This window comes from Protopterus annectens, chromosome 5.part0, assembly GCF_019279795.1.
Source record: "Protopterus annectens isolate FY-2018-M chromosome 5.part0, PAN1.0, whole genome shotgun sequence".
Lineage (NCBI taxonomy): Eukaryota > Metazoa > Chordata > Ceratodontiformes > Protopteridae > Protopterus > Protopterus annectens.
Window position 1 is genome coordinate 1883024093 of NC_056735.1, and position 20691 is coordinate 1883044783.

General features: G+C 36.3%; 1 protein-coding gene across 1 annotated transcript in view; it reads right to left on the reverse strand.

Moving 5' to 3' along the window:
- ENOX1 (ecto-NOX disulfide-thiol exchanger 1) overlaps nucleotides 1-20691 on the reverse strand; it is a 2044058-nt gene that overhangs the window by 94490 nt on the left and 1928877 nt on the right. Inside the window, exon 14 of the mRNA XM_044071707.1 lies at nucleotides 15304-15389. Coding sequence (XP_043927642.1) covers nucleotides 15304-15389 — 86 coding nt within the window. The remainder of the gene's footprint in view (nucleotides 1-15303; nucleotides 15390-20691) is intronic.

The window sequence follows — 20691 nt, forward strand, 5'->3', positions numbered from 1 at the left end:
TTTGGGAAAACAGCATTTAGATAGATGGTTGATGTCCAGAATATCACTGAATACTTGTACAAATTAATCTTAACATGGACATTCCTGCTACAAGAGATAGCAACTAGCTGATATGGGAGGAGAAAACAATTACATGTTGATGCGGGTGCTGCTACATATACTTTTTTTTTCAGCAGCTTTTTGAGATTTTTTAAGGTTGACTGCCTAGACAAAAGGAACCACTGGCATTTAAGATACCTCATGCTTTATGTTAAACTCACTCTCTTTCTCTGTCTGCCTGCTTGTCTATCTATCTATATGCACACATGCAAAAAGGTGATATGCCTACTATCATGGGTAACATGCACATTAGGAATTAGACAAGCTGGACAAGTAATGTTTTCTGAATGGTGGAGCCATGAATGAGTTTTACAAGTCAGTAACTCCTAAAATATCTGTGGCATGTCTAATCAGAGCTGCATTTCCATTGTATGTAAACTTCTGCTATTTTGGGGGCATAATATTGTTTTTATAGAACATTTTGTTTTATTAGATAGATGTTTTCTTCTGCTCAATTTCTTTTTAAGATAACTTGTCCTGTTATATAGTGGAAAAGTTGTGATATATATATATATATTTTTCTTGTTCTATATCTGTAGTTATTATTATTTGCCTTTGCATATAACTTTATTTATCTGTTTAGTTATGCCTTAATACTAATATTGCAGAAAAGGACTGAATTATGCCCTTCCTTTCTGCACATCTACTATTACTTTTCCTGTTTGCAGTTCAGTGAATTTTCATTCTGAGTTTTAGATAGTCTAAAAATAAAAAGGAAATGGCAACCCTAATAACGCATATTTTTTCAGTATTAAACAGTAAATGCATCTGGAATATGTAGTATAGTAGACAAAGTTGCAAAATATAATCCAGGGACAGGAATCCCAAACAAATTCAGCTTGAAACAAGGTGCTGTCCTGAGCTGGCAACAGTTTGTTTTATGGTATTAATTCCAAAGGAAGTTTTAGATGTTTCCTTATGTTGAGTATGAAAACAAGGAAGTGTGCAATCTTCATAGGTGGTCACATTCCCTACATGATTTCAAAAGAATAAATGTGTGCAGCAGTGGTGACAGTGACTTCATAGCAAAGTGTGGCTTTGCAATAAGCAGTTGAATGGGTTGGGCTAATTGAAAAGGCACAAGGGTCAACTTTGAGCATGGCTAAGTTTTACATAGATATCTGGTTGTGTACTACTGCACATGCTAAATAGTTTTTCAGCAGTAGTTTTCTTGCTCAAAATACATACCAGAGTTATGCTGAGAAAAAAGGAGTACATTTCAGACATATGAAGTGGTTGAATATACCCCACTGTAATACCAAATAATGTCATACCTCTAAATATACAAAACTGCTTAGCCCGATCATGATTGCATAAACTACTTACTTGAGTACACATGATGCCATCACTTAACTAAATTTCACATAATAATAAAAACAGAAGTTGAAAACAAAGGAAAAAAGGCAACCCTCATTGTACTCCACTCCGAGAAAGGCCCAGTCTCACTCACTTGCAGCAGTAGAATGATCCAGAGCCAAACCAGAATCACAGCTGGACTCAAAGTCTGGTGAGTCACTGTACTTACTGTACTGAAAAATAATTATAGCCACAGTTATTGAAAAAAATATGATACTGACAGGATAGTGGAGAAAAAGGTGCAGTTCATGTCCATTGTACCTAACTGTGTCAAAATTCATGCATTACAGGAACTGATGTTTAAATGAAATAAAGTGATTATGCAAACCCAGCTGCATAATCTCATATCAGAAAGAATACATGAAGTGCATGCAACAATTATTAAGTGTAAAGAAAGGAAGCCAGACATTATATTTTGGTAAGGAATGTCCAGAGAGGTTAAACAGATGGCAACAAAACTGTGAAATATGTAACATCTACCACAGAAGCAGCTCATAAGATGTGGTGGTGCCTCAAAAAAATTGGAGACTGATCATGCAGCAACGTTGCTTGAAAATTATTTCACTCCATGGACACTGTGCTGATTACTGTTCTAAGTATCCTGCAGTCATAAAGCTAAAATGTATGCCTTCAACAACTGTTACAATAGTGTTAAAGATAATTTGTTCATTATGGAATTCCTGATATATATATATTCATCACAAACTGCTTCACATAAGCACGCATCAGCCCTCCAAAGCCAGCTCAAGAACTGTTTAACTATGACTAAATAACACCAGATTCAGTAAGTTTCATTCACGGACTACCTTCATTCCAATCAATTATACCTGCTTCACCAACTGTGCACATCTTAGCTGTCTGGTTGTGATCAAAGGAATGGTTGAATAACTAACTAACTAACTAACTAACTAACTAACTAACTAACTAACTAAATGTCTTCAATAATGCATTCAGGTTGTTTCTGCCAGAAGCATACAGTACAACCCATTGCAACCCCAGCCCTACACAGACACATATATGAATTAAACACATGTGCTAACTATAGCCACTTTATTGACTATGTACAAGTCGAATCTCTGACTGTGATCAAATGAATACGTGAATGAATGAATGAATGAATGAATGAATAAATAAATAAATAAAGTATCACAGTAATGGATTTCACCTAGTTGCTCTCAGACCCATACAGTACAACACATTGCAACACCTCAAACTCATGTACTATACTCAGCAATTAAAATCCCTTTACTGACTTTGTGCACCTCAGATGTCTGATTGAAATACAAAAAAAGAAAGAATGTATACATGAATAATAATAAATAATGGCCACAGTAATGCAGCTCATCTTACTGTTGTCAGACGCAAAGAGTTTAGTTCACTACAACTGCCTTTCACACACAGATGTTTCCACTAATTACAGTCATTTTACTGTGCCCAACTCAAATGTCTGACTGTGATCAAATGAATAAATAGATAAATAATGATCACAGTAATATATTTGAACTCATTTGTATTAGACACATATAGTGCACTACACTGAAACTCCACACATGTGTACACACACACACACACACACACACACACACACACACACACACACACACACACACACACACACACACACACACACACACACACACACTGATCATCCTGCAGGATGTCTGCCAGGCAGTTTAACAGAGCACATAGTCATCACCAATAGTAATTACACAATAGACAGTACAGCAAGGTTTCTAACCTCCCTTTCTGCATCGTAACTCCTTGACATAGCAGTATGTTTAGTTGTTGCCTAATATCAATGCCTCCACCAACTCAATTCCTCAAGACATTTTGTGAACATTAGTCTGTCACTATCACAGCTGTCTTTCTTTATCTCTCTCTTTTATCTGTTTCTCTTTTATGTGAACACAACCGATCTGAAAACTAAACTGGAGAAATAAAGTGCTGTTAGGCAACATAGATAATAAATGCTTCATTATGCTACCTATCATGGGGATAATTCCTGCATACAAATAATGAGCACATTGCATCACTACATATATCATGAACTACTAAACGCTATCGCTTCTTTTAAAGAGTACATACTGCAACTTTGCATTGATGGTACATTAAGTTATTCTGTTTATTTAGAATGTGTTTATGTCAGCCCATGAAGTATACTCAGGATTCACAATATTTTGGATACGTTAATCATGTAGTCCCACTGAGCCATGGACCCTTTTTCAGGTGAAACATGATAAGTACATGAGCATCACATAAAAGATCTGTTCAGAATAATGCATAATTACACTGCACAGGTTTACAAGAATTATATATATATATATATATATATATATATATATATATATATATATATATATATATATCAGTATCTCCAAATCAAACTCTTTAATTTGGTTACATAAACTCATCTTAACAACAAAATAAAATTAATGTTTAGTTTCAAGTAATTAATGTACTGATGTCAATAATGGACCAATTTCATGTGCAGTTTTTTGCTGAGGATTCACAGCATTTGGTGGGTGCCTGTAGCAGGATAGCTGCTGGAGCTCTGGACATTGTTGTTCCAGAATATGCTTGTCCCAAACTTACTGTGATATGACAAGCACGGCAATATGATAAATATTTATTTAAATGTCTGGCAATGCTAATCCTAGAATGGAATTGAACCTATTTGTATTTGTACATTATATATACAAGTTTTTGTTTGCTTCACATAACATTGTAAATGTTGCCCTTGTAATTTAATGTACACTGAAATACTGACTGTAAATTAATGTACTTTTATATAATCTACACATGCAGAATTACTTGCTTGAAACTTCTCTGAAGAACTGTTTAAACCTTAACAGAATGGTAGTTCACTGTTATGCTAATAATTATCAGAATGTTGATATTGCCTTTTTTCTAATTACTGCCATGTCAGTGACTTTAGTTTCTGCCTTGTGACCCACCTCACAACTGAAAGCAGTCCCTGGACCAGGTCACTTACCCCATTAACAAATTTAAATGAATACATAAATATATATATATATATATATATATATATATATATATATATATATATATATATATATCAATATATAGGTCTATTTGACTTTACCGAAATTTCACTTACCTCAAATTCAGAAGATTGAAACTATAACACCAAATTTCCACAACACCGAACATTTACATTACAAAAGTCATATCAATGAAAACCAACTGCAGCAAAACAAAATAAAAATCTACCCTTTTTTATGACTCTGCAGGGGGGCAAGCCCACCTGCACCCCCCGCACCCCCTGCATATTATATATACCAATTCCAGGATCGCAATATAGTGAGGAAAATGGAAAATTTCCCAATCCTCACTGTACCAAGATCTCCATTCAGAAGCTCTGTGCTGTGTGATATGTGCACCTGGTGTTTCATTGATCTGACTTCCAGTAATGTAAACATTTAGTGTTGTGGAGTTTCAGTGTTGTCATCTCAGTCTTCTGAATTTTGGGTAAGTGAAATTTTGGTAAAGTCAGATAGACCCATATATACATATATACATACATTAATAGTGTGCTTGACTATTGCAGTCTTACAGTTCATACCTTCTAATCATTGAATATGCTGCCAAACCTTGACAGATCAGAGGTTTGCAAATGAAGTCTGTGTCTGGAAGCCTTCAGGAAGTTTGAGTGACATTCTGCATAGCTGCTGTCTATTTGCCTTTTTGTCATTAAGGAAACTTGTAATGTTAATAATTGTGAAACAAAACATGTAATGATAATAATTGTGAAACATTGTTTTACTGCCTATTGAAGTGTATTCAACAGGCATGGTAAATGCTGTAGTATATATTTTTCCTTCCATTTCCATTATTAATCATAATCTTCAACAATGTAACTGGTCATATGTGCATTTACCTTCCCAGATGTACTAACTCTAAGCAGAGGTTTTCAAATAAGCCTGGTCCTTACACTGCCTTAGAAAAGGGTGGGTTTTGAATTTTTCTTGGCATGAATCCCAACATTTTTTTCCATCTACACCAGGTGATTGGTTTGGAAGATACATAATGCGACATTTTGTTTAGGAACTGAGTGGATCAATGCAATTTGCTAATGCACTAGACATACACATAAATATAAAATATACAACCCCATAAACTGTTCTACACAAAATATAACAGTGCAACCAAATTTCACTTTCTAAATACCTGGTACCTAACCTACCTATTATGTTATTGAGTTTAAATATTTTGCCCTTCTGCTTTGTAATCAAATGTTCTTTCTTTCTTTCTTTCCAAATCTGTGGATGCTACATTTTTGATACTGAATGCAGGTTATCAGTACAGCTACTGTAGATATATATCAGTGTGTTACAGTGTGTTACAGACATGTATATTTTGTTACCTAAATTTGCCTTCTTACTTTGATTTGGAGGAAAAAAATAATCCAGCAAAGAGCTTCATGGAACATCACTGGCCACTTTTGCTGGATTACACAAAAGACCATTGCTTTAACAATCTAGCCTTGTGTGCTCTCTCTTTTATCTAGGAATTTACTGTCAGAATAACATAAACATTACAGAATCAAGAATGAGGAATTGTGTGAAATGCTTTGGCCAGGTCTAGCTATTCCAACAGTAAAGCTAGTCTCTCATCTATGTCATTTGTTATTTCTTACAATATTCAGAACTCATGATCTACTATTGATGACTCTGTACTGGAAATGATCATGGAGAAATAATCAACTTCTGTTTTTTCTGAACTAGTTTCCAAAGCTTCCTCTCCAAGATTTTGCATAGAATGCATGTTAAGCTGATTGGCTTACAATTATCATGCTTTAATAGGAATCCTGCTTTATGTATTGGAAACCAGTACTGCCTATTGTCACAGTTCAAGTATGCATTTTGTCTCTATGAGCTTATTAAGAAGTAATGAGAATTGTTCAACAAGGGTGTTCTTGAATTTTTAGAAAAAAAGAATAGATTTGTAAACCCGTGGAGCCTACAATTAATTTTACTGACTACTGCTATGAACATGTCTTATGTGAAGTGATTTTCTTAATGGATGTCAGATTACATTTAGAGTATACTTCTGGAGTAATGACATTTTACTATGGTGTGTTTTATATCTAAATGTTGCACTGAAAACCTTCTTGGGTAAGGTATCAGTACTGGTCTGCAAATTTAGCAAAGTGAGATGTGGATATAGTGGGCAAGTAGCAGTGCTTTACTGCTTTTATTCACATAAACTCGTTTAGTGACACTGAATTTTGTTTTCCTTCTTTATGGTTTATACTTCTATCCACTGCTGTTATAGCTTCATGCTAAATCATTACACTTGGAAACTACATCAATGTCTTTCATACCAAGTATGGGAATAGTGACAAGAATAAACTTCATTATATGCCCAATTGTTGAACTCATGGTTTCTTCCTGATGTGTACTTCTACCCTGATATGTACAAACTGAAGGACGTCAGTAGTAATCACATACTACAGATGTGTTATGTAATAGTATATTGCTGTCTCATGCTGCCTTTTTTAAGAGCAACATGGGATACTTATCATTCATAAAGAAGAAAAAAGGGAGACCTAAGAGTGGACTACACTTACAGTGAAACTTTCTCCCTTTGTCTTTTTCCTGGAAACATGTGCATTACTATTTTAATTTATTTGCTGGTTAGGTATATTTTGGAATGTTTCCAGATATACCAGAGTATGAATGTACCAGAATCATACCTCTCAACCTCTTAAAGCAAAAAAATCTGAACAAATCCATGAATAAAAGTGGGACAAAGGCCCAAAAATAGAGACAAGTTTTAAATATTGCTCTTACAAATTTACAAAGTTGATAGAATAACAGGGTTTGCATTAGCATGTATTTTCTGAAGGGTATGAGGTCTGAAACTCAAATGCCTGTCCTTATTTTCTAACTTCAGTCTTTAATGATTTGCCACTAATTTGCCTGAAAACCACAATTTTATGAAAAATGGACCAAAAATATGAGCCAAAAACCTGGACATTCTGCAAAAATCTGTACAGTTGAGAGGTATGGACCAGAATACTGAGAATGAGTATCGATTACGAATGCATAATGAAGAATTAACTTCTTGCAATATTGTAAAATACATGCAAACAGCACAGTGGAAGCACATTTTGTATGTATTAGACATTTTCTTATAAAAAGCTGAAATGTTCTAGTCATTACATTTTTATTTTTTAGATAGGTACTAAAAAGATATATCACTGAATGAAAAAGTGTATTACTTCTTTGTTTAATATAGGGCAGACCTTTCTACTTTTAAGACTGACTGTAATTTCAGTTGCTTTATACCACCTAAAAAAAACAATGTTTTTTTGGCTATTATTTACAGATGTATAGTTATCTGAAGACAGGGTATATAGCAGATAGACTGCACAGTGACAGTTGCTAGACAATATTATTACCACATTGGATCACTCTGAGATCTAGAGTCTGTATCACAAGAAAAATGCTGCAATATTGATTCTGGTACAGGAAGAAGATGTCTGCGATTTCTCCTGTACTTCACACTCTTAGATTCGATGAAGTAGGATCTCGGCTCGGTACATATACCTGTTACTTGACCAATCCAGTCGAAACCTTTCACCGTTTGTAGACTCGTTCTCTCCTTCTTTCAATGGACGAAGAAATCAGCTCAATTTATCATTGCTGGTCTGGAAAGAATGCTTCCTGAATAATTGGGCTCTAGGGGTTCTGTTCTTCTTAGCTTTAGGTCTCAACAAACTGAAACTAATAGGCAATGTTTTTCTGTTTTTTCTGGATAGAGGTCTCTGAGCAGGCAAGCCAAGTATATTGTCAGTGGGTATTTTTCTGAGATTGAGTAAATTCAAAAAGACATCGGTATTGTCATGCTTTGACTTTTCAGGTAATTGCTTTGCACTATGCACTGCACATTTAGCTAGTCCATTTGACTGTGGATATTCTGGACATGTACAAAGTCCCATTCTCTTGCAAATTTCTGACTAGTAAATTAAGTACCATTGTCAGAAACAACTTTGTGTGGACTACAATGGACTGAGAAATGACGTTTCAACTTAGTAATAACAGCAGTGGACGTTAGGTTAGGTAGTAAATCGATCTCAAACCAGTTTGAATAAGAGTCTACCAGTACTAAGTAATGCTGATTGTTCCACTCAGTATATCAGTGGCTACTGCTGACCAAGATAGTTCAGGTACTTGACTTAGCTGAAGTGGTTCTCTTTGCAAATGCAGTTTAGTACTATTGCATACTGAACAAGAAGAAAGTACGTTGTCAATGTGTTTTACTAGAGAATGCCAAAATACTAGTTCTCTCACCCTTCTTTTGGTAGATACAGAACCTGGGTAACCACAATGCAAAATCTGGGTATATTCATGTTTTAAGGAAGCAGAAACAACAATTCTAGGACCTTTGAAAATAATGCCATCTTCCATCAACATCTCGCCTCTGTAAGGAAAATAAGTTTGTACTTCAGGTGGTACACTAGATTGCTTTGACAGCCATCCAACATTAATGTAGTGGTTGAGTTTTCACAAAATTGGATCAGTCTTTGTATGATCTCTCAGCTCATCAAGTCTTGTGGAAGAAAAATTATGTACTTCCATTACGTCAAATTCAAAATTCTCTGTGTCAAGCTGTTCTGCTATATTTCTGGGCACTCTTGATAAGGCATCAGCCAAATAAAGAAGTTTGCCTTTTATATAGACCATTATGAAGTTATACATTTGCAATTTGAGCATCATTCTTTGTAATCTCACTGGAGTTGAATGCATAGGCTTCTTTAGAATAGTAACTAGAGGTTGGTGATCAGTTTCAATCTGAGTATAGCTCGACCATAGATATAATCATGAAACTTTGAATATGCAAATATAATTGCCAAAAGTTCTTTCTCAATCTGAGCATATTGCACTTCAGTTTGGCTAAGAGTTCTAGATGCATAGGCTACTGCCTTCTTGAAGAATAACTGCGCCAAGGCCAAATTTTGAAGCATCACAGGAAAGAGTTACTGGATTATTGACATCATACTATCTTAATATAGGCGGGGTGGCAATTTTCTGCTTAAGGTCTTGAAATGCTCTCTGGTGCTGTTCCAAACAAGACCATGTAACATTTTTGTGCATCAGCTGCCTCAAAGGTGCTGTCAACTCATTGAAGTCTGGTATAAACTTGTCTAAATAGTTGACCATGCCTAGAAATCGCAGTAGAGCTTGAACATTATCAGGTGCTGGCATCTCAAGAACAGCTGCTGGCTTGAATGGGTCTGGTCACAAGCCAGTGCTCGTAAATAAATGACCTACATATGTAACTTCTGGAAGTCTGAATTTGCACTTTAGAGGATTGAGCTTTAAGTTAATTTCATGTGCTCTTTTTAGAACTCTCTTAAGGTTTCTGTCATGCTCTGCTTCACCATTGCCTCCAACCAATAAATTATCTGCTATTATGCCACAAGAATAACCTGAAAAAATTTGCTCCATTGCATGCTGAAAGACTTCATTTGGAGACTTTATTCCAAATGTCATCCTTAAGAATCTGTTTCTGCCTAACGGGGTATTGAAAGTAGTCAGTAATGAGGATTTGTGATCAAGCATCACTTGCCAAAATGAACTTTTTGCATCCAAGACAGAAATAGATGATGTGGTCTCTTTAATGCTTTGTTCAAATCACTTGGGTCAATACATATTCTGATTTCATCTGAGCCTTTCTTGTGGGCTGCTACCATGGACGACACCCATTCAGTTAATTCTATAACTGGACAAATTTCACCTTGCTGCACCATTTTATCCAACTGAGCTTTAACGTTATCCAGCATAGCTATCGGAACTTTTCTTGTTGGTCAGACCACTGGACTGACCTCTGGTCACAGAATACACATCTAGAAGTTTGTCCAGCTTGTCATTGAAAACATCAGCATACTCTGAAAAATGGCTTCAGAAAAATTGGAACTAGGATATGTGCTTATATGATGAACTTCTTTGGTAAAAGAATGCATATTCATTCTTAAACTGTCTCTAAGACTCATTAATGACTGCACAGGTCTTCGGACTACATAGAATAACAATCTGTAACAGCTGCTAGCCAAAAACATGAAAGCACTACTGAGCCTTCGGTTTGAATTTCTTCAACTCCACAAGCAACTAGTTGCAAATGTGTTTGCTGACATAACATTACACTTTGAACCAGTGTCTACTTTGAGCTCAGTGGATTTATCATTGATCTGGACAGTACAAAATACTTTGTTCTAGCCAACAAATTCACTGCATCAACCTTTTCACCAATGACTGATACACCATCTGCATAGAAAGTAGAACTGCAGCTCTCTATATGATCAACTTGCTTTTTTGAGTGACCCTTACTTATAAATGTGTGAGGTTTACTTGATTTGCACAACTTTTGAAAATTATTCCATTTTTTACACTTGTGGCATTGTTGACCAAATGCCAAGCATTTCTCTCTTTTAGACTCATGATTGGTACCGCAACTGCGACAGTTAACTATAAAGCTATATTTGGGTTTTGCTGAGTTACACTTGTACTGCACTGAGCATGCTCCTTTAACTGAACTAGTCTTAGAACTTGCTGGAATACTACGTGGTTTCCCCAGGGAACCCACAGGGGCTGTGGTTGCCATGTGCTTAGGCCTGCTTCTGTTTGCCACATGTTGCATGCTGTCTACATGTACTCTGGATCCTGCCAAAACCATGCTCTTATCACTTGCAAGCATACTTGTGTGCCTTTCGGTAACTTCATGGATTTGACAAATCTCAATAACTTGCTTAGTGTTAAATCACTGTCATGGAACAAAATCTTTCTCACAGCAGTGCTATTAATACCACATACAAGCCCGTACTTTATCAACTCATCTTTTAAGTCACCAAACTGACACATTTTAGCTTTCTTACTCAGGTCAGTAATATAAGCTGCAAAAGTTTCCCCTGGTTTCTGATCTCTTGTGTAAAACAAATGCCTCTCTAATGTAATATTTGTCTGGGGTTTACACATTTCATTGAATTTGCGCTTCAAACACTTGAGGTCTTCCCTTGATTCAGCCTGTACAACAATATGGCAATTTTCACCTTCTTCCTCATATACTGCTGGTGCATACACAAATGAAGACTCTCTTTCAATGGCCTCTGACCTAGCTAGGTTTAGCAAAATGGATGCCCTGGAGCATGCATCTTTGTCAGAATAAGCTGCTTGTATAAAAATATCCTACTCTTGCTCAAATATTCTCCAGTTCTCTGCAATATTCTGATCAAATACAAGTGATGAAGGCTTTTGAAATCTGTCTGCCATATTAACACATACCAGTGAAGTGTTTTGCAAATATGCATGGACACACACATATATACATATGCCAGAAATTTATGCCAGTATTTGTAACTATGCCCTATAGCACAACAAGCCTCTGCATAACTGAACTTTATGCAATGAGTCTCTTGGGGGCTGTAATACTCTTGAAATTACTGTATTGCAAGAAATCACCTCTTATCAGTGTAAGAAATATTTCAAAATAACTGCACTGTGCGAATGAACTGGGCAGAAGAAGCTCAGAGTAACAAACATTTCGAAGTAACCGCACTTTGCGTATAAACAGTACACGGCACACTGAAACTTCTCCAAATGGCAGTACTTTGCTAGATAATGCTTTACAGTGCAAGAAACACTGTAATGGCGGCACTTTGTGAATAGACACACCCAGCACAAGAAACTTTTCGAAATGGCTGCACTTCGAATGTACTTCTCAAAATAGCTACACTTTGCACACAAATAAACTCTTAGGAATACATGCACAGTAATAATCACACACTGTAAGCACTTTTACACACTTAGAGATACTTCTAATAACTCTAGTTATGCCCTGAATAGAATACGAAGTAGTTATACCAAAACACAGCACTTTGCCAAAATACATGCAGTTGCCTTGCTTTATTTATGCTTAATGTGCTCTTTTTGCCCTTATTATATTTGTTTTGCTTGTTTAATCTCTTTTCATGCCCATTATACTTTTCTTGTGGTCACTTTAAACATGCCTGGTTTGCTTTAAGCATGCTTGTTTCACTTAAACATGCCCATTTTGCAATTCTGAGGTAATTCCAGACCCCTTATGTACTTTTCTGATGCTCATTTTATCAAATCTCTTAATCATAAACATTGTGTTTAATCAACAAACCTTTTGTGCCTCTCTCTTGTTTAATGTTGTGCCCTTGTGATGCTTCTTTTTATCTTTTTTATAAAATAAACTGTGCAAGTTTTCATTATCTTTGGTTCTTTTCTGGCTCTTTTTCATGCTTGTTTCTCTTGGTTTACCTTCACTGTTAAAACTCCACCTCATAGATCTGGAAAGCAGTCTCTGGAATCCCGGTTCTGACACCATGTCACTCGTCTAATTAGGATGTCATAGACGAGACTTTGTGGGCTCTGTTCTAGCAGCTTTATTATGTACAAATACATCAAGATTGAGGTTTAATAACTTTAATAACTTTAAATTAGGTAAACTTATATACAAACTAGCCATTACACTGATACATGCTCACTCTCTGGCTGTACTCTCAAAATGACACTGAAGCTAGCACATGCTTGCCATTTATATGCACATTCATTCCTTGAAATACTTCTTTAAGATACAGCACACACACTCTGTTCTACAAATACTTTGTAAAAGGACCAGCCACAATAAAAGTTTTAAATATATTTAATGTGAAATAATAAAAGAACATGAAAATACTGAATATATATTTACAATAAACCACAGAGTTCGAATCACAGATAATACTGAAAATAACACTGATGGACAAACTCAGACAAATAATGAAAAACAATATCTAAACTAAGCTTCACTGTATTTTCCTGATTTAATCTAGGAGAATTAATATTCCCTACTTAATTAATAGAGCAAGGCAGATGATGTGGTGAATGGTCCTTCTTGTTGTCAGGCCCAAGACAGAATACTCAATACTGAGAGATTTTCCACTGTAATATCTAAAATATAATTTCCAAGATGGCTGGCAGAATTACCTCATCTGGTCACCTGACTCTAGGTTCTCACAGTATCCCCCTTTGAAGTTGAGACAGGAATTTAGCATAGACAGCTACAATACACATCTAAATGTCTATGGCAGTGCCCTGGAGACATGTAACACTCACATTCTTTACAGAAGCTATTAAACAATGGCCTCTCCCAGACCTACTGACTCCAGTTCTATTCAGCAGAGTGGGGTGCTGTGTTGATAGCTTAACAACTAATTTAATTTCAAGGATTTTCCAAAACTAAATGGATTGAGATTAACTGCTTCTCTTCCATTGTCCTTTGATAAAACACAGACACACACACACACACACACACACACACACACACACACACACACACACACACGCACACACGCACACACAGACACACACACACACACACACACACACACACACACACACACACACACACACACACAAGCAATCTCAGATGTTTACTCCTTCTCTGTCCAGTAGGACCCACTGCTGATACATTTTTTAACACTAGCAACTTTACAAACACATTTTGATTTTCAAATGCCATACCGTTCTAATACATTTGTAACACAGACATCTGTACAAATCAGTTTGATATTGAAATGCCATACAGTTGTAATACATTCGTAACATAAGCATTTGTGCAAATCACTTTGATATTCAAATGCCATACAGTTCGAATACGTTTGTAACACAAGCATCTTGTATAAATCAGTTTGATATTCAAAGGACATATCATTCTTTACAGAACCCCAGCTGGCTATGCTGGCACTAGCCCATATCATCACATTTAGGATAAAAGAGATGTCTACATTGCATGACTGTATGGCCTGACTCTCAAAATATCAAGTTTCTTTCTGGGTATATGAAACTGCGACAACCCTGTTCAGTATGATGCCTTTTGAAGTATTGCATTTATTCTTTTACTGATAAAACACATAGTGTTTGGTAATATATTCTAAAGCAGCATATATAATGCATTTAATATATTTTTCTGAAGTTAATCTAACTTAATGTATCTCTCCTCTCTGCTACTACTAACGCCTCTTTTCCTATTAATCTGTTCCATTCCTTCTCTTATCCTGCAATTGTTACTTAAAATGGGCTATACTAAAGATTCTCTGGTTCTGATATGTTGTTGCATATTATTCCTGAACTTACCTGATGCCACACATCTGTCTGAAATTGTTCTGTTAATATGTTTAGGATGACACTATTTAGTGATTACTGTTATACTGCATATCACTGCTGTTACTGTGAATATGTATATGATGAAACTGTATGTGATTATTGTTATTTTATATATTATTACCATTATACTTAATATATTGCTGATATTTTTATCATGTATAAACCTTTCAGAGCTTTTCTCCTCGGGTCTCCACTGAAAAAGTTCATCTGCCCAACCAAACTAACCGATACAAAGAAAGAAAGAAAGAAACAAATAAATAAATAAATAAATAACATAATCTTCCATCAGAAAAGACAGCTTCAGTTTCAGACAACATACCTTGCAACAACTCTTTCCCTTGATCTAATTTATTTATTTATTCATTCATTTATTTCCTTTTGTTTACCAGGATAGTCTGTTTGGGTAGCAAAAACCCCTTTTCAGCACAGGCACGGGAGAAAAACTCCAAGTAAGAGGATACAGAATGTAACATTAAAATATAAACATACAATTCATTATAAAGGCAAGAAATAAAATGGAATACTTATGTTATACTCGGGGAAAATAAATGAAGTAAGGTACACTGCTGATATTTTAACTAAAAAAGTTATGTTTTTGCTTCACAAAAATTACGCGTGCACTAAAACATTTGAACTTTGATTCAGATTATTTTACCTTAGTGTCCAGCTGTTGCACATAAGACCAGAGGTATTCTAAGTTTGCGCCAAATGGATGGACATGAAGAAAAGTTGATATGATACCTACATTTAAAATTAAAATAACTGTTTAGTAATATGCAGTCTTATCCATTGCAATACATTATTTTAATGTTAAGCAAATTTATTTCATTAATATGCCTATAAAAATTGATGCAATGTAGAGGTCAACATTACTGAAAGTTCTTCAGTTGCTGATAACAATGCATTTTGGGGCTTTTAACTTCACTTTTTAAATTATTAATCAAAACAAAATTGTTCAACAGATAAGAAAATGCTAATATGAAAGTAAATGCATAGGAGGAACAATACACCGCACTTTTACATCAATAACATATAAAGGACTGCAGACCTCACTGTTACCTCCTTACAACTCCTTACATGCTGTAGTGTGAACTGCAAATCCATTTGGGATCACAGGTACACTCTTCACTCCTCCACCCCTGCTAGTGTCCTAGAGGCCCATTTCAACAGACCTTTTTCTTTTACCTTCTCATCATCAATTGCTAAATCCATGTCCACTCCTGACTCTCTCACTTTCATGACATTTGAGTTATGTGGAGATAAATACAGTCCATTTTACACTAATGTAAAATATATAATTTGTTCTAAACAAATTGTTAGACTGTTCTACATTGTCCATGATTACTAGGTGTAAACCTTGACTCTTGACATCTCTTGATACTCATGTCAAAGATCCAGTAACAAGCAATGAGTCTCTTTAAAGGGGAAAATTAGCTCTGCTGCCAAAGGATCTAACAATCCCTTTCAAGTAGTCTAAGTTATGAAAAAGTACTGTCACATTTAAATTATTAAATGTAGAACATTTTTATGTATGGTAATACACATGAGCAGCTCTTTTTGGATAATGTCACAAAGTAAATCCATGTGAATACTGTTTTAAGGTATTATTGTACTGCATTTTGGGTAGAATTTATAAATTAAATTATCACCTAAAGACACAACTTGATGAATGCGTGATGACAGTCAAGTCTATTTTATTGCTACACTAGTTGTGTCGGAATTATGGCTGATATAAGCAGTCAGAACAGATGTCTACAGATAAGAAGATCTAACCAATATCAACAAAGTGCTGTAACTTGTGGTGCTAGTAGCAACCCCTCTTAACAAGTACAGCCAGCTGTAGAAAGACTGAAGTGCTGCAGTACGAGGTCCATTCTGAAGTGGATTATATTATAGTAGTTGGTACTGGGGGAGGCTATGAATGTAGCAATTATTCTGCTACTGAACAGCTTACTCAGCAAAACGTAGGGCAAATTAATTGTGAAATTACAGCTTCTGGGACCACTGCATTCCCAAAGGCTAGCACTAAAACATATTTTTGGTACAAATGAGCTGACAATACCATCATCATGACAACAGCTATAGACAGCTACTTAGAAAGGTGCATTATACCTTACTAAGATACCTTTCCCCATTGCACTGTGCACTGCTGTTATCCAAAGGAGTGATTCATAGAGATGTTTCCCTTACTAGGCATTAACGCGGAGCTAGGGTCAATCCCATCATATCGCAGTGAAGAGTTCTGGTGCAATGTGAGCTCCCATGACATGGGCTCAGCAGCATCACCGATTGAGAGAAGACAAATATGGTTGTGCTAGCAGGTTTGTATGCCCCACAGGGAACTCCTTTGCCAGTAGGCTTCTCACTACCGCACAACTTAGTTATTATTTATCTTTACCATGAATGTGCTATATTACCGTGTATGTTGAGCAACATATCAGCAAGGAATGGGACCGCTGTGCTAACACGCACTACACCACTTGTTTGGATACAAATGGAATCCTGTAAATTACTCCATTGGGATCAGGATATGCAGATGGTGTACTGTTTGTGAATCAGGTATAATCCTGACAGGGTATGATTTCCATATGTGCTAAGTGGATGGCATATTAAATGTACACAATGGGGCAAGACCATGCATGAGTTCTTGCCCCATTCAGTACAATTCATTATGAATCACAAACATTTTGGTATGCAGGTATGTTGCACACCAGCTATACTCCATGGTGCACAAGGTTTTATGAAAAAATGCCCAAATATTTGAAGTAATAATCACCTTTCATGAAAAAAGTGCACAATTTACTGTTTTCTTTTTCTGCAGAACAGCAGATATTCAGTTTTAAATGCTCCATTACTTTGTAGATTTAAGGCTATGTACTGCAGCATCTAATACAGAAAACTGCAGTCTAGGTGGTAGGTTTGCAGTTTCTCCACCTTCATGTTGAACAAGCTACTAAAATTCCTTTCTTCATACTACTCTTGAAAATGTGGATTTGATTTTATTATACCCTTCTGTTACCTAATAAATAACATTTGCATCACTTACTCTGTACCAAAACACATCAATGGAAATATGAAGTTTGGTGACCTGTCTTGTAATATATTTTATTGAGAAGAGATTATTAAAATATTAAAACTATGAATCCAAATGAAGTTCAGAAATATTAGGATTTATTCAGTGTCATCTATCAGTTAGAGATAAAACAGTGTAAACAATGGAAGACCCATTTTACATTATTAACTAGTTAACTCTGTCTTACAGTTCATAGAAAACTGCATGGTTAAAACTCCTTCTACAATGTAAGAACAACAATTTGGAAAGGGGTCAGTGCTGCATTAGTTTATCTGTCCAATAATCAAAAGATAAAGAGAAGTAATTAGAAGAAAACTGGAAAAGGGACCATCCTCCATGCAGCCATGAAGGTACTTTAGGTACTTTATGCACCATCTCATGCCCATCTCAACTTCTAGTGCCATGGGGCAATGATCTCAACCTAAATGACCGAGGGCATTTTTGCTTCAGAATAGACCCTAACTGTCCCCAGACCAAGGAGGTACATAGCATCACCTGCCTCATGTCTGTCTGTGGAAACACTATATGCAGAGAATGAACGAGGTTTAAAAGAAGGCAGGCTATGAATGAGCTAAATAATGCTTAGTTGACAATGACTGGATAGATTATAAGTGATGTATAATGTTTGCAGCTAAACTTGTGTTAATGTTTGTTTTTCATTTATATAAATGTAAGATTGCCTATGTTATATGTGATAATTTAATAAAGATGTTTTTTTTACAAAAAAAGACTAATGGACATGTCTATATATATCAAAAACTAGAAACCACGTACATGTTGAAGCACAAACTAATGAACCACCAAATACTTGCTGTAATACATGAACTGTTAAATAAAAAATGAAATAACATGGCTGTTATCCAAAAACACACTCCAATTCCACTTGTTAAGCACTTTAGTTCCTCTATATAGAACTTCCTCAGAACAATCATTGGTGGACCATCATTCCCCTCCACTCCAATAAAACCAAATGCACAGATGCTAGGCCTCCTAGTCCAGTTCTTTTTGTTCATCTCTTGTGTAGTTAAATCCACCATGAAGCACAGACAATTCTACAGTAGTTTTTAGGCTATAGATCTCAAGCTACCTTGGTTGTTTCTTAACATTTCATGCCACATTTAAGCTTTTTCCCATCTTTCAAATTGTTTTATAATGGTTTAGCAAAAGTCTTTTAACTTGAACATATCGTTACCTTACCAGCAAACTATGCACTTTTCTTTGTTCTGTGTTTTGCTCCCTTTTACTTCTTTGGAAATTCTTTCACTAGCTTCTCTTTTAAACAGTGCCCTGAGCACAAACTGTAAAGGTGCTTTAGTGGCAAGTGTCAATGGTGCAGGAGTGCAGTATTAGCATTTATTTATTTATGAATGCTGACACTACATTTCCCTCTCATCTGAAGCACTTAGTGTGAGATTAATGAGTGTGTGGTAGTAAATATAGCAGGCTGCTTGTTATAGTATTAGCAACTTGCAACAGCTGCAGGAGCAGAATGAAAGTTTTTCTCTTTAACTTTGACAGGAGCATTTTTCTTTTCTTTCTTCTTCTGTCTTTCTTTTTGCTCTTCAATCTTTAAGTTGAGGGGACAGTTTGACCCACAAAGAAGACAACACAGAACAAAATAATGCATGCATTATCACATAAGTCTATGCAGGGCAATGCATGGACTGGTCATGCTGTGCAACAGGCATCATCATATGCACACTGGTTGGGGTTAGGCAAGGAACAGTCAGTATCACTTTTACAGGTGGTTGGAAGGACACAGTAACAGGTGACTGTAACCCTATGAGATGGCTAGGGTCATAGGACCAGATGGGGAGAAGCAGTGACAGGTGACTGCAACTCCATGGGACGAGGTACAGACATGTGCATGGTACAGGGCTGTGCAGTGTGGTGTCACCACTTTATATCACACTAATAAAGGCTAATTATCATGAAAGTTATACTAATAAGACTATTTAGTGCTGTTGTTTCTGAATTGCCACCATAGCACATTTCACTACCCAAATATTCTGGAGGTAGGCAAGCACATCACTGTGGCCAAAAGGCATGTGACCAGTATTCATCTGCATATGGCATGTGCAAACTTGTATCTCCACTTAGCAGCACTAAATGTATTCTTAGTGCCATGTTGCTGTGTTAGGGAGCTGCAGGAGCATCATGGTGCAGCAGTGTATTACACAACATATGATCTACACATGTGCAGTTTTGCTCATGGGTCAGACATTTTGCTCCTGGAGAGGTCATGCCTACTTCAAATGCTATGGAATGCACAGCTGCAGCATAGTGTGTCAGAGAGAGCAAGATTTATTCTTCCTACATGGAGTCATACAGGAGCACCTGTTAGGATCATATAATGTGCCCTTGTTCAGGATGGATGCCTGGCAAGAGCTTAGCAGGATGGTGAGAGATGCCATTCAGGCTAGCAGTGCCAGCATCTCTACAGAGACCTGAGGTGGCATCAACCTGTCTTCAGCAGCTGTTGGCAGAGGTTAGAAAAAAAACTGTCAGATATGTACTGTATGCACTTTTTCTGCAGAAGAACTGTTGTGGTATCTCACCTGTTTACATCTGTACTTCGGGGTCATATTTTGTTTTGCAGTGGTGGAGCAGCATGCACTGAACATGGTTGTATGTTGCAGAAAGCAAGATTAACTCTTTTGGAAGTGGGGTGTGTATGGTGTCTATGTGACTGTACTGTACAACTGTGACTGCATTTCTAGCATATGCGTGTAATCATTCTTCCCATTATGCAATTCTTCTGCAGCTTCAGTTGTAGAGGAAAAGACGAGGCTACACTTACCTCAGTCTATGCTAGGTGAAACCTCTGGCATTGGGTCGCTTGTGAGTGCCAAGGCAGCCTTTCAGCAGGGGGTAATGGTCCTTTTGTTGCAGATGACCTGGAGGCTTTACAGGAGGCCTTTCTCTCTGCTTTTTAGAAGTGGGTTGAAATTTTCTCTTCTGAATATAGTT